Source organism: Mchenga conophoros, linkage group LG12, assembly GCF_057382185.1.
Source record: "Mchenga conophoros isolate Kocher_MC1m ecotype Shallow Benthic linkage group LG12, M_conophoros_male_GT1.1, whole genome shotgun sequence".
NCBI classification, from domain to species: domain Eukaryota; kingdom Metazoa; phylum Chordata; class Actinopteri; order Cichliformes; family Cichlidae; genus Mchenga; species Mchenga conophoros.
The window spans coordinates 16,149,772-16,165,737 of NC_140537.1; the positions used below are offsets into that span (position 1 = coordinate 16,149,772).

The 15,966-nt window shown below is 40.2% G+C and overlaps 1 protein-coding gene across 8 annotated transcripts in view; it reads left to right on the forward strand.

The window, feature by feature from the left end:
• trpm3 (transient receptor potential cation channel, subfamily M, member 3) overlaps positions 1-15,966 on the forward strand; it is a 145,926-nt gene that overhangs the window by 73,132 nt on the left and 56,828 nt on the right. For all 8 annotated transcript variants that reach the window (XM_085294039.1, XM_085294042.1, XM_085294044.1 and 5 more), the window contains exons 2-6: positions 2,632-2,711; positions 5,605-5,806; positions 8,043-8,256; positions 9,855-9,979; positions 11,387-11,558. In XM_085294039.1, the coding sequence (XP_085150165.1) occupies positions 2,632-2,711; positions 5,605-5,806; positions 8,043-8,256; positions 9,855-9,979; positions 11,387-11,558 (793 nt within the window). The remainder of the gene's footprint in view (positions 1-2,631; positions 2,712-5,604; positions 5,807-8,042; positions 8,257-9,854; positions 9,980-11,386; positions 11,559-15,966) is intronic.

The following is a 15,966-nucleotide window of genomic DNA, read 5'->3' on the forward strand; positions in this document are numbered from 1 at the left end:
ATTCTCTGTATACAGTCCACTAGCTCACCTGTATGCTCAAATAAGAGCTGAGTCATTTGTGTGCGTTAAGAGGAAAAGATAAAGAAAAGGTAGCGAGCGGACAGATTAGGTGGCTGATTGGATATGGTTCTCAATTCAGCTCCCTGCCAGGGCCAATAACAAAGAAGAGACACAATAGTAAGGGAGCTGGATGAGAGGACAGAGAGAAGAGGGTGGAGGTGGTGGAAGTGTAATGGAGTCAAGGACCCTTACAGACTGTCAAATGCTGCACACTTGCTGCATGTCAGGCCCAAGACACACATGCACGCATAAGAATCAGTCCAATATTTTGCTAGACATGTCTGTGTGTGCGTGTGTACAAGTGCTCCTTGGCGATAAATCTTAATTACACAATGGAGTGCAGGCCATGTGCCATCTCATCACACCATGTCAAATCTCATAAGCAACACAAAAGAATAGAAGAGCAAGAGCAAGAGCAAGAAAATCAGATGCAAGCAAATGTGTATCTGGTATGTGAAGAAAGAAGGAAATTCAGACCTGCACAGGGGGGATCCAGGGGGAAGACAATCTTTGTATTGGATCCTCTTGGGTAGACCCACTCTGGTCATTACTTCTAAAACCAGAAACTCACCAGCAGCCAATTTTGTGTTGCTGCTGGTGATTTTGCAATCAGTTCAGTCAATATTAACAATTCTAAAAACAAAACAAAACATGTAACCGATCTATTTTGTGCCAAGGGAAGCTGGCGGATGAATACACAGGTTTAGAATGTGAGAAAGAATGGGGCTGGGGGTGTTGTTGTGGCCCGCTGAGTCATCGTGGCTGGGTGATCTGTAAAAAGCAGCCCCATCAGCCCCCCAGAGTAATGGTTAATCGTGGGAAGTCTGGTGTTAGGGTAAGTGTGGCTGTGTGCAGGCCCGGCCTGATTGTGGACAGTTGCGGTGGGTTTTGCCGTACCGTGGTGTGACAGGGCCAGTCAGGCGGATGGGGCGTGTGTTGTTGTGGGGAAAGTCCTGTACAAGCAGCTCTTTGCTCTGCTGGCTGGGAGAAAAGCTGGGGCAGCTCTCCCAGAGTAGAAAAAAAAAAGCTCTGTTCTTTTGTTTTCATGGCCGTTCTGCTCCCTCTGCTCTGTGAGTTTGGGTATCTCATCTGGTTGGCTGAATGATATTCGGTCCTGTTCTGGACCTCTGGTGTCTCACAAAACTTCCCGTAGTCTCTTCCTAGAAACTTTTACTTCCAAAGTTAAAATACAATTACAATAAAAGGGAAAGCAAAGACATTGAGCTCTTTTGGCGTGGCATTAAAATGTATCTAGCTTGTAACGAATCAATGAAGGGACACTTAAGCTGACATGCCGATAATCATCTTGTAGTAGCAACATGATAGAAAGCAGACACACACACACACACACACACACACACACACACACACACACACACAGGAAAATACCACCAGAAAACAGCAGTGTTTTCCCTTATAGTGCTGAGGGGGATTTTCAAAGAAAATGTCAAAAAAGATTTAGTTATTTCTCCTTGTGACATTTCACGGTACCTGTTAGCCATCTTACTTTTTATATATTGTGAAAATACAACATTATTATTTACAGGTCACTGTAACCTCTGCCAGAAATTGTTCAGTGCTATCACAACTCTGAGGTTGCTATGGGTCAGTATTTAATCATGCTTCGATGTGTGGAAATATCTACTGTATATAGATGTGTGGCAGATTAGGAGGCAGAGCGGCTCATACGCTAATCACAAGGTCAGGGATTTGATCATCAGCTCCTCCTCAATGTACATGTGGAAATGCCCTTGGACAACATGATGAACCCAAAAAACTACCTTTGATACATCCATCAATGTGTGTATGTGTTTGTGTGTATGTGATCTTAATATTTTTTTTAAAAAAGCAAGAATTATGCCTTGTAGTGTAAAGTGATTTGAGTGTTCGCTAAGACCAGAAAAAGCACTTTAATAATTTCTCTTCCTGTGCTGCACATGTGGTTCCACTGTGTGTCTGTCATGTCTTTAGCGAGGTAATTAACTCCAGTCAGACACTCTGTCACTCAGACCCGGAGCACATGTGTCTCACAAAAGCCTCATTTCACAGGCTGCTTCAAATCAGACGTAGAAACATCTACCCACACTTTTTCAAACAAATGTGCTGGCTACACATATGCACGTCTAAGGACTAGACCTCTGACATAGTTTACCGCTTCAGTGCATTTATCATCCCTTTTCGACATCCAAGCTCTTCATCTCATCTGGTTTGAGATCTAGCCACTGAGTAACATAAAACATTTCTGTATCCGAGTGTCAGTGTTTGAATAATGGGTCAGGGACTACATGTGTCTTTGTGTGTGTGCTGCGTCTGCATATGTGTGTCATTCCACTGTGCTGTGATTTCCGTTCTTGAACAAGGCTGAGATGTTTTTTAAGTATTTTTAAGGCATTTGTTCCAAGGTCCTATTTTGTATGCTCTGTTTGCCATGCAACAAAGCAGGACTCTGAGCTCTTGATGGACTAATGTAAGGCTGTTTTTGCTGTGTGTCACTTCTCCATGTTCAATCCTTAGCTCCTTTATTTGACACTGACTTCTTTTGTCTTTTCTTTTGTCTTGTTTTTGTTGCAGGCACAGAAATCGTGGATAGAAAGAGCATTCAGCAAGAGAGAATGTGTTCATATCATAGTGAGCGCCAAAGACCCCCATAGGTGAGTACAGAAAAGGGATATTAGAAAGTGTTAACCAAAAATCTTTATATCTTTAATCTTTACAATCCTTTGCATCATTGTAGAGTTTGTTGTTTTGCTGTTGACCTTTTAAAACATGTAGAGTAACTCTAATGACACTGCAGGCAAGAGCTTCGCATTAATGAACCAAAACACTGACATTATGCATTTTAAAACACAAATAGGGAATTTAAAGGTACAGTTGTTTTCTGCGGATAATAATAATAGTAATGATCAGTGTTGCCAACTTAGCGAGTTTTCAGACCCCTTAGTGACTTTTTTTCTAAAAAAAAAGTCGCTAAAAAAAGACGTGAAAGCGCGTATCGCTTTTACTCTCAACAAGCAGCGGGTGCTGTAACGCAGTCAGTTCTTCTTTTACTCTTTTACTCTTATGCTGTTTTGTGGATCACAAGGTTTAAAACTACTTATAAACACACACACACAAAGTAACTCCACCAGAGCGCCTATTTCGGGTCACTTTTGCCGGTCCAAGCCCGGGTAAAGGAGCAGGGTTGGAATTGTGACATTAAAAAAAAACAATAATTGCTAAAAGAAATTTAATTTGTAGTTCTAAATAAACTCTAAATGCATTTAGGACGTTTTTTACTCACTTTATGTCTCTTCCACGATGTTATTTCTCTCTCCAACAACATAGGTTACAATTAGATTAGCATGACCAATTATGCAAATTAGGCGATGGCGTCATTTAGTGACTTCTAGCGAGTTTTAGGACAACCAATAGCAATTTTCCTTATTGAGGAGTTGGCAACACTGGTAATGATAATCATTATTATTATTATTATAAAGAATTTTATATTTATAGTCACAGTTCTGCCTAATCTCACTTTATGTATGTGACTAGAGACTAGCCACATGTATAGTACATCAAAGAAGAAGGGAACATGCTCAGACTCCAGTTATGAAAGATCATACCTATGTTTTATCTTCTGAAAAGGAGTCCCCTTCACCAAAGAAGTGAAAAAGCAAAGGAAAGAGACAACATGACCAGCATCTCAAAAATGTCAGATTTATTGTTTCCCTGGCTTGCGGCAACAAACAGATGCTAACAGCAGCTAACAGAACAGAGGCTAACAGCAGCAAAATCATCAATGCTTACTGACAAAAAAGTTTAAAGCGTTGAAATTCAACATTAGCCACAGTAGATAGACATGTTACTTAGGTAAACATCAGACTTACAGCCTACACTCACTGCAGATGAACAGCAGCCAGAGTTGTTTGTCCTGTAGTGGACACCATAGACAGGATTACACACTTGAATTGATAGAGGTAAGAAACAGAACTCAGCTGACTGCCATCTGCAATATTCTGACATCTATTGAGACTAGACAATGTAAAATTAAGGTCTAGACCAATTCATGAAGACAGTAACATATTCTACATTGTTGTAAAAGAATATTTAGGAAGAAGTCCTTATCATTCTGGCATAGTCTATCTCAAAGTACATTTATGAGGGCTTTGTTTACATAATACAACGCTATAACAGCACTGTAATGATAACAGCACTTTAGAACAATTTGACTCAGTGTGATAAATTCACAATTACCACCACATTCATTTTTCATTTTGTTTTACAATCTCACTGTCACCTTGAGATTATCAAAATCATTAGAAAACCTGATGTTGTTTTTGCTGGAAGACAAACTCTCTCAATTCTCCTGCATGTACTATCAGGTGCCACACACACACACACACACACACACACACACACACACACACACACACACACACACACACACACACACACAGGAAATGCCACAGTTTGTTTGGTACGGAAATTTTGCATTACTAGAGGAAAACGGGTGAAAGCCAGAAGCAAGACGAAGGAAAAAAGATGTTCCTCAAGATCAAATCAGCTCATTCTTTTTAGTTAGAGACACTTGTGCTCATGCGTGAGGAAGAGGAAGGCAAAGTACCTTTGGTAAGACATGATGGAAACATGAAGTGATAATCGCAGTCTCCTGCCTCCGTTCCTCCCTGGGCTTCCTCTTCATCCTGTAAGATTTAAACACAGAATATAAAAGCGCCATTCAGCACTTGTGAATAAGAATGTACGCAAGCATCATAACTAGCATTTTGCTAACTCTTGTAGTTGCTGAGAGGGAAAAGGAAGTAACAGCGACAGGTACAGAAAACAGAAAGGGATGGAGCTGAGAAAATTTAGCAAAAGCCCACAAATCCTTCCACTCATCTGCAACATAGCCACAGAGCCTAGCCTGATTCACACCTTCCCAGAAATATAACTAAATGCAACAGTTGGGATTGCTTCCTTTGATTTTAATAAGCTGTGTAAACATGGTGCAGGCTATAGTTGTACTTGGCTTGCTTACAAGGCTAGTACAATTGCACAGATTCTATCAGTGTAGACACGCACCTCTTTCTTGGTTTGATAGTTTTTGACGATCTGTGTGTAGACTTAATTGCCACTAAAGCTTTTCCCGTGTTTCAGCAAGAGAACTGTTGTTCAGTATGGATCAGCTACAAGATCACCTCAGTTCCATCCATGGAGGCAGAGCAATGCAGGCTCAAACATAATGGCAAACAGCCACTTGCACAAAATTTAATATTTGCTCCTCTGTTATTCTATGCAGGACTATAAATCAAGCTTAGTAAAGAGATGAAAGTTGGACGGCATGCTATCCCTTCAGCCATGCCCACCTTTTATTGCTAGATACATACCACGGCAGCTCTCACGCTCTTTTCTCCCCACGCTCTCAGTCACACACAATCTGTCTCTTACTCTCCTTTTTCTTCTTCCTGCTTGGGGCTTGCACTTCTCAAGATTTCAATTATTCTCTGCAAAGGACTGTGTAATATACCGGTCTTACACTCACTCTTACTTTCTCCTCTTGTTCAGGTGCTGTTGTGGTCGTCTAATAGGTCAGCATGTGGGCTTGCCACCGGGCATCTCATCTAGTCAGAATGATAAGGCAGAGCGTTTGGCCAAGAATGACAGCCTGTCGGAGAAGTGGTCAATCAGCAAACACACACAGCTCAGCCCCACTGATGCCTTCGGCACCATTGAGTTCCAGGGAGGAGGACACTCCAACAAAGCCATGGTGACTCTCTTTACACTGTGTTGCATTTTATTAGACTTCTCTTTCAGCATGCTGCCCACACAAAGCTTGAGCTTTATGGAACTGGTCAACGTGATTGTTTTGAGCATTAGGGCACCTAAATAAAAGGAGTCACTATTCTGTTGTTATTTCATGCAGCACTGACCTCAGCCGTTGCAACTCATGTTTCCATTAAGACTTGAGAACCTTTGGTGACACATATCTGAGTGCACCAGCGCAGGAAATCTACTTTGTGTAGCTTTAAGAGTGCATTTGTATGCTTTACTGAGCTATTTTAAAGGCCATAGTTAACCTCCTAAGACAAGAAAGAAGAGAGTAGAGGATTTAGATATCCTAAAATATACCTCCAAACAGTACAAAGGAACCTAACCTCTGATGGAAGTGCTCTCTTCTGGAAATATGAAAATAAAAGTAATACAGTAATGATGTTGAGCAGATGCTTTTTTATGAAAAATGGCCACATAAATTGATTATAGAGATAGTAAAGACTGAGTAATTCAAGAAGAGGATTTCAAAAATATTCAGAAAGTGATGAAAGCTGAAAGTGCATAATGTGATCTAAAGATATTCTTCAAAGCTTCAGTAAACATGTTGTTTGACAACACGCAGGTACAGAGGAGGAAACTGTTTGATTCCTAGATAACTGAAATACTTTTTCCCTGAATGGCAGATGTAACACAGCTGAAAATAGATGAATAGTTGCGGGTTGCTGAATAAAAAATGACATTGACAAGAGGACTCATCAGGGCTCATTGTATGCATTATGGAGAATGACAAATGTGTCCAATCAGAAGACCTGGAGATAACTGAGGAATCAATCAAATTACTGGAATTATTGTGGAAATATGTGTAATTATTGCTTTAAAATACTTAAGTGTTATGAGTGTTAGCAGACTGCATTTTGCCTGATTAATTGATCCGTCCCTAATGTGATCTGATGACGTTTTATTCGCAAAGTCACAAACTATGATAACTACACTAAGAAAGTCATATCACACTTTACTGCAGCAATCTGGGAATTCAGATGATTAAACCCAAATTATGTCTGATTTTTTTCCCCAGTGTTAAATTATTCATCCAGACACATGTCAGGTTGGCTTTCTGAGGGTGCATTAGAGGGATAAACAGATGCTCCATAATGTATGTGGTTCTTCAATCATAGCAAACATCTGCTCAATACGTCTTCTAACTTGAGAAATGAAATCCATACGCATAGACACACATGAAACACCAATGCTTTTTACGTTATCATACACATAAGTCGTCACAGCGGTGAAATACTTCATCCCCAAGACACCATATACCTGAATGTAATGCATAAAGTTGTGGTAAAAACAAAGTACACCATATGTCAATTCTAAGGTTTTATATATCCAGACAAAATAAAATTATCTTGACTGTAGCTGGTTTTAAAATGAGCGAAATACAACCTCTGATGAACTATAATGTATTTATTTAACAACTAAGCCAAAAACCAAAATTATACTGCCATGTTGTTTTTATACAGAAGAGGCTTTCTCCTGGGAAATTGTCGAAATAAGTCATACTTGTTTCATCTTCTTATTACTTGTCATGAAGTTTAATATTTAACATGCTAAGTGAAGCCTGTAGAGACTGAGATGTAGCTGTTTCAGTATCTAGTATTGCACAATTATCTATATAAATATTGATTTATGCAGAGCAATAAATCTGCCATTTAACCTAGGTTAGCATATTTGGTGATTCTAAATTGGTCATAGGTGTGAATGTGAGTGCGAATGATTGTCTGTCGCTCTGTGTTAGCCCTGCAATAGACTGGTGACCAGTTCAGGGTTTAACCTGCCCCCTGCCCTATGGTGGCTCGGATAGGCTCGAACCCCATGTAATCCTGAATGAGATAAGCGGAAGAGGATGAATAGATGGATGGAAATAATAACACAGTGCAATATGTCATGTTTTACTTTTCATCTGAGGTTGTATTTTACCTCATTTTACCTCATTCGCCTCCGTCAGTGCGCCCCAGGGTGGCTGTGGCTACAATGTAGCTTGCCATCACCAGTGTGTGAATGTGTGTGTGAATGGGTGGATGACTGGATGTGTAAAGCGCTTTGGGGTCCTTAGGGACTAGTAAAGTGCTATATAAATACAGGCCATTTACCATTTTAAGACACATAACCTCTTTTTTACTACATTTGTATGTATTGCTTTATTTCACTGACATGCTTCATGCTGTTTGCAGTACGTACGAGTGTCTTATGACACCAAGCCTGACCTGCTGCTCCACCTGATGACCAAGGAGTGGCAGCTGGAACTGCCCAAGCTGCTCATCTCAGTCCACGGGGGCCTGCAGAACTTTGAATTGCAGCCCAAACTCAAGCAGGTCTTTGGCAAAGGGCTCATCAAGGCTGCCATGACAACAGGGGCCTGGATATTCACTGGAGGAGTCAACACAGGTAAACCACGGGTTTTGACTTATGAAGACAAACTTAAAAACTTTCATGTTTGCAAAACAGAGAGATTGCATACAGCGTTGCACAGCCGTCTTCCTTTTTATAAAAATTAAGTGGGCACTTCAATTTGGCGTATGATGAGTGTGTTCAAGTCTTTATCATAAGTTATCAGCTATTAAATAACCATTTGTCAAGTGTGTCTAGGCTCTGAAGCTGTTCAGCCACTGGATCACTGTAAAATGGCTGTGAGCACACAGTGAAAGTATGTCAAGTAGTCTAGACTGCTTTTTAATGACTTAAACCTGATGACAGGGTGGCTCATTCAGATTAAGAGTTATTATTCCAGTATTAGTTGCATGAGAGAAGGCCTGAAATTAAGGACGATCAAAATCTTACACTTGTCAAGCATTCTTACTTTTTGAACAAAGTAATAAAATGTTCTAGCTTAGTAATAGTCCATATGGACCCAAGAGAATAGAAACAAAATATAGAGTGCTAACTAATTAATACAGAACCTTTTGCTGTTACAGTGTAGAGGAATCAGTTACATTGTAGAGAAATCACAGAGATGTCTGCTTTAAGGAAGCAGTCTTCTAAGGCTAAGGAAGTCTCCTATTCTTAGTGCTGAGTTTTTTTTTTGTTTGTTTTTTGTTTTGGATGATTTTGGCTCAGAGCAGAGTAAGTGAGGAGCTCAGAGGACTGGATGTTGAATGCTGAGGTTGGAAGGGTGAAAGTGTGAAAAAGTCCAAGTTTCAAAGCTTGAAGAAATAAGACTGTGCAACAGTGTAAGTGGTGAAACAAGATTGGTTGGAATGAATACAGGAAACCAGAGTGTTAGCTGGCAGACTGGAAGCACATGAATTATTCATAAATATGCTGTTGCCATGTATATAGAAAGAGGCCTCAGCGAGTAAACTGGAGCTCCACTAATGCTCTGAACAAGCGCACATTACACATTCATATAGTACTTTTGTCTATGGGGGAAAATGTGTCTTATCTTATCAGCTTCACTTTGCCTTCAGTAAGGAAGTTAACTGTTATTTTTACCTTGTATTGTTTCCAGGGCACAAAAAGAGATGCTATTTAAGTATCTTAGATTGTATTTAGCGCACTTAAAATAAGATAAAAAGGCAGCAGAATAATGTTTAAATAGGAGAGATGAGAACAGACAAAAAGAAATGATACACGCTGGATGGCGTAGAGTGCGCGCACTTGAATACAGAAAGGATGTGTTCAGAGAGGCCTGAATAATGGATAGCTGGATTGGAGGGACAGTGTGTGGAGGTGGAGAAAAGAATGAATGTCAGCTGGAGAGATGAGATAAGATGGCCCCCAGGTCTGACTGCTGCTCCCCTGAGGACAACTACTACAAGCCGAGAGCTACAACCTGGCTGTGTTTAAGTGTGTATGTGTGCGTTTGTGTTTGTTAACACTGGCTCCACACAGTTGTCTTGTGTGCTTAACAGATTCTTTTTATCTATCTCAGCAGTGTACGTAATTATCTGACTGGCTGTGTATTGATTGTGACAAAACATCTTTCTCTCTGTCCGTCTCTTAAAAGCCCTGAATATTCATGCACACATGCCTATGTCCACACACAGGTGTGATTCGCCACGTGGGTGATGCACTGAAAGACCACGCCTCCAAGTCAAGGGGAAAGATATGCACCATTGGTATTGCTCCATGGGGCATCGTAGAAAATCAAGAGGACCTTGTTGGCAAAGATGTAAGTCTGTGAAGATAGACAGACAGACAGACAGACAGACAGACAGACAGACAGACAGACAGACAGACAGACAGATAGGCCTTTAGGGTAGATAGGGTAGATAGGGCTGAGGCTATAAAGTGCTATTGACAGCTTATTCACTGAGATGCTGAGTAAGCCAATAAACACTCCTTCACAGTGAGCTGGACAGCTGGGGAAACCAAATGAGGCCCATGCTGACTCAGTGAAATCTCTGGGAATCAGTGTTACGCTACTGTTAAAATTTCATCATCAAAATGTCCCGCTCTCTGTCCCTCTGAATAAGTCAGGCAGAACCAATTAATGTTGGTGACTGAAATGAGCTGATTAAGTGCTGAGGTTCTTTTTTATGCGTGATTGGTTTTAGCTGTCTATATACTACCAGATGAGTTTACCTCAAAGTGTCAGACAGTGTTGCGGTATTGTATATATCTGAGAAACTTTGGAGAAACTGAAAGTTTAATTTCAGCAGCAGTACAATGAAAGTTATGTTAATAATTATTGGATACATGGCAACTCCAAATCTAAAAAATGATTAGAACTGCAGTGTAGATGGTCCCTCTCACAGCTGTCACAGGGCAAAAGGCGAGGTATACTAATGAGGGGTCACCGTCCACACGACCATAAGTGTGTGTATTTGGGACAACACCCCCCCGCTGATTAGGACCTTCTTGCTTTAGGCAACAGTTACAACCACTGCACTGTCACCACCAGTATACCAGAGTGATGTTAATTTTTGTAATTACTAAATAGATTATCTACTATTAACTTGACAATATGCTCAGCATCCAGGTGCTTGAGTAATCTATTACTCTTGAAAGACTCGCATGAGACAGGTTTTTTACCTGTCTCTGTTCATCCTACTCGTGATTTCACTGCGAGCATTTTCTCTGTGATAGTCTCCCTCTGCTGTAACACTTCCTTCAGTTGCTCCCTCATTCGCAAGGGGTCACAACAGCAGATGGTTCCACATAGTTGATTTGGTAGTTTTTCATGTCAGATGCTCTTCCTGACCCAACCTTCCTAGTGATGTCTGTCTTAAACTGGGGATCTTTTTTGCATCTGCACCATGGAGCCATTATAGTATCACACTGCTTGAGAAATGCTAATGTCTTTAAAAATCTATGGCCCAGCTTGTAGCATAGGATATCCATCAAGTCTAAAATCACAACCCAAGCTCACCCCACATGAAATCCTTACGGTTATTTTACTCATATTTCTTAAAGCTTTGGGCAGCAATGCTCTCTTGAGGCATACATTCAACTTTAGATGCAAAAGCAAAAGTAGTGAAAACCTCTTGAGAACAGGAGCAGGCTGTAATTTTATATTTGTATTCTAAGAAAGGTGCAGTGTTTGCATAGTTGTTAAATATTGACTTCTTTTGGCCAGGTGGTGCGTCCATACCAGACCATGTCCAACCCGATGAGCAAGTTGACGGTTCTTAACAGTCTCCACTCCCACTTCATCCTGGCGGACAACGGCACCACAGGAAAGTATGGTGCTGAGGTCAAATTGCGACGTCAGCTAGAGAAACATATCTCCCTGCAGAAGATCAACACACGTGAGTGAAATTTATCGCATCTTTCAGTCTGAGCCAAACTGACCTATTTACCCGACATTAGTGTTGGTGTTTTTAAATATTGCGGCGAGTGATAACGGCATCATGAAACTGTAATCCTCGCTTTATCAGCGACACCTCTGTGGGTTAATTGGGTTCACTCTAGTTTGTGGACTAAAATTACCTGCTTTATAGTGAGCACATGCTGTCAGAAGGTGTATTTTTAGCCAGGTAGATATAACTTCGTAAGCCTTTGAAAGTGTCCCTCCCTTCAGGGGTGGGTTATTTTTTTTCTTTCAAAGCTTCTTGACAGCTCCGATGAACTCTTTCCTCAAATAAATCTGCTTGATAATCTGTGGGGTTTTTTTTTTCTTTTCCTCTTTGGTGCCTACAGCTATCAAGCCAGCTGGCAAACACAGGCACAGTGGCAAGCACAGAACTACAACATATGTAGACATACAGTATACATGACTGTAAATGCATGTACATACAGTAATGTATCCTTATACTACCACTGGGGGAAGGAAAAAGCTTGATCACACTGTTTTTGGTTGTTTACTTACCTGTCTTTGTACTGAATATTGCGTGATACACATGTTAAGCTGCTGGCTTTGCTGTACAGACAACAGTTTCTTTTTATATATTTTTTCAGATAAATCAAATTGCATTAACACAAAAATCCTAATTTCACTGTATTCTTTATTTTTGTGAAGCTCGAATTAGTTGCACCAAAAGCGTCCTGTGCTCACAAAGGGTAGCAAGTACAAATACTTGTTCATGTGCACAAAAACATAAGCTTTAATTTTTTTTTTCAGTGTATTTTTGAGTCGGCATATTTGCCTTTGTGCGGCGTGTTCATCCGGCACTGAGTCCTTGTTGCATTGCATTTCTCTGTTTTCATTTTTCACATTATACCTTAGCTAGAAACTGAATGGATTTACATGAATACAAAATGCATTTCTCTGTCTTTTTCTATCTCACCCTCCTCTTCTCGCGCTCTGTCATACACAGACACAAGCAAAGCAAAATCGCACATAAACCTCTGTGATATCCTTTAAATATATTTCTCAATAGCCTCTTGCAGTATTGTTTTGATTGAGCCAGGAGCAAACCTAAGTCAGATAAATGTTGTTTGCAACCGGGATTTATTTGCTATTACCTTCTTTTGCTGTCAGGGTAAAACCATTTTGAAATAATTTCTTCGGGGTTCGGTTGACATGAATGCACGCACTTTTACACTAGTACTTTTTGTAAAACTCAGGAAGTGGGTGCGTTGCCACAGAGTCGAGTGCTGTGATTCAGATCTTCTCTTTGTCAGCACCAGTTTTATCCGCTGTCAGATGCCTCATTGATGTTTGCTGATAGCGAGCTTGCAAGGAGATGTTAAATGTCATTTTCATTCTTAGAAGAAGTGTTAACACTACCACATCCCTCCTAATCCTCTAACTTCAAGGTTATTAGAAATATTCCTGGTATTAAAGGGACAAAGCGGTGTACGTTCATCATCCAGCCATGTGACCTATGGACTTCCCTTTGTCATCCTATGCCTGGATTAATACAAAAGGGGCTGGGAAGGCAAAGGGACGGCCAGTTGTCATGCAAGCATCTAATGTACCACCGCTGATTTAAATCCTTTCTGCAGCTGTTAGCTGTATTTCCAAGATGAGTACTAATGTTTATTAGTTATTACCAGTTGTTAGTTATAGGTAACCAGTGACCTGCTGACTACCCACAGAGCCATAACCCACAGACTATCTCTGAAAATAATCCGCACTGCCTGAGGTTGCACTGATAGCCACCTTCAGCTTTAGCTAAAGTTAAACCTGCCACTCATCCTGGCAACTTGCCTGTTGAGGTGAAGTCCTCTATCAAAGGGAATCCACCGCCTTAATCAAAATCACATGAAAACCTATACTTCTATAGTGACTTGGTACTTTTATCTTTGACTGTCAAAGTGAGCTCTTATTAAGTCTTATGCATACACATACACACACACACACACACACACACACACACACACACACACACACACACACACACACATATATGCATATATACATATACAGTACATATATAAAAAGATAATAACTGTATAGTGCTGTGAATAGTATTTACCCCCTTCTTCATTTCTTAGTTCTTTGCAGTAAATTATTTCATTTACTGTGGGGAAAAAAGCTATCCAAACCAATCTGACCCAATTTGAAAAAGTAATTGCCCCTGGGCAAAAATGGCATCCCTGAGAGAGTTGCAAGGAGAAAACCCAAAATTCCTCACAGTGATGTGAAAGGCTCATTGCCAATTATCACAAACACTTGATTGCAGTTCTTCCTGCCGATGGTGGCACAACCAGTTAGCAGGTTTAGCCAGGTACATTTGGATTGCTTTCTCACTTAATAGATGAAATCATCTTTTAAAAACTGAATTTTGAAATTTACTCTAATATTAATAGTATGTCTAATTTTTTGCTGATCTGAAACATTTAAATATGCCAAATATGTGAAAAACAAAGAAAGGAGGCAAATACTTTTTCATGGCACGGAAGCTTTTCAATGTCCAGTTTGGGAAATTCAGGAAGTCCAAGCAATTACCCTTCTGGTAATAGCAAGCTGTTTAATTGCTAAAAAACAATGATTAAAAAAAGAAATTAAGGAAAGTGAAAAATGAATACTGAATATATTCAATCCTCTTAACATGAGAAAGTCAAGAAACAAATCCACTCAGTTATAGAGTGAAGAGCTATATTATACTGAATCGTGTTGTGCGTTTGTATGCATGTGTATCTTGATGTGTGTGGGCATTTACCTCTTTATTCACCAGTGTCAGGCTTGTGGACAAAGGCCATTTTTTGACTTGATCACCTGTCCATAGTCACTGGATGACTGCATCAGTTTTCCTCACAGCAGGTACCCCTGTGGGATCCACGTGTGCCCGGAGGTGTTGTCAAAGAAAGAAAGATTTAAAAAAAAGTGAAGGGGAGAAAACAGCAGTTAAGTTTAAATGGCCATGCTTGTGGGTTTTAGACCACATGTAACCACCAGATCTCTCTTTTTCCCCAACATAGTCCCAAACATTGCACACAACACAAGATGAAAGAAGTGTGGTGGATAGATATGCGTAATCTTCCCCTGTGGTATTTTTGTGATGTCTGGGCAATCCTGTAGCTAATCCTACTGCGCTTGTGTGTGAATATCCATGAAACAGCTATAACCATGTGACTGCCAGAAATGCTGTAGCAATCAAATTGGCTCCACAATATTCTAACATTTTGTTTAAATTATGGGAATCAGTGCTTTACAACAAATCTATGGGTGTTTTTGTCTGGTTACCCTCTTACAAAAAGGTTATAATCTAAAACAGGTCAATTTCTGTTGCCGTAAGAGCACATTTGAGTCAAAAACTGACTCACTTTTTGCTGAATATTTGATGTTAAATCTAAAAGCGGTATCTCTGGCTGTGTGTAAACAAAATAAAAGTCCTAAGACACGAAACATGGCTTCAAAGGCTGTAAATATGGATGGTTGGAGCCAGCACATTAAAACTAGAGCACTGGAGTGACACTCCATGGATGATGTAGCCCAATTTGATCTCAAGCGGGCTAGGGTAGAAAAACCATTGTACTGTAAGGACGCACAAGTACAATCAGGGAGCACTAGAGTCAATACTGAGTACTACTGTATCAATGGGCTTCTCATTAGTTAGCTAGCCAGACGAGGATGGAGCTCAGGCAACCTAGAATATTTCCCATGTGAACAGAGGTACAGATTACCCAGTGAACATTGATAAATGAAAGTAAACAAATGTTGTTTTGGGAAAAAAAAGAACTTTATATATATATTCTCTCAGTTACTCTTACACTGGAGCATTTCTTTCTCCTGCTTTTCATTCCCAAGTAGACAATGTCAAACTGTAAGATGAGGAAATCAATAAAATGATTGGCACCATTCAACACTGTTGATTCACCGCTGCACAGCTCTTTTGATGTGTCTGTGGCCTTGGCTGTAATGCTTTTTAATCACTGCCTCACAACAGACAGAAGTGCAGAACGAGCCCGAGAGGAGAGTGGGAAAATTAATACAGAAAAAAAGGATTAAGGGCAGGGAGAGAAGGAAGAAAACTAAATAAAGTGCAAAGGAGGTAAGAAACAGCCGAAGATGCAGGCAGTGAGGCAAGGTGTTATCTGTGTTTGCTTTGATGAAAAATTGGGAGGTAAAAGGAGGAAAAACGTGGTGTGATAAAATATCAAAACAGGCCTCATCCATTAATATAGAGAAAAATAAGAGAGCCCTTCATCTTATTTGCTGCATTCATTACGTGACAATTTGAAACTGAATCCACACACCAGGAAAAAAGTTATTAATTTGTGCAAGTTTAGATGCGGTCAGTGACAATGAACGACTGGCCTTGAACGTGC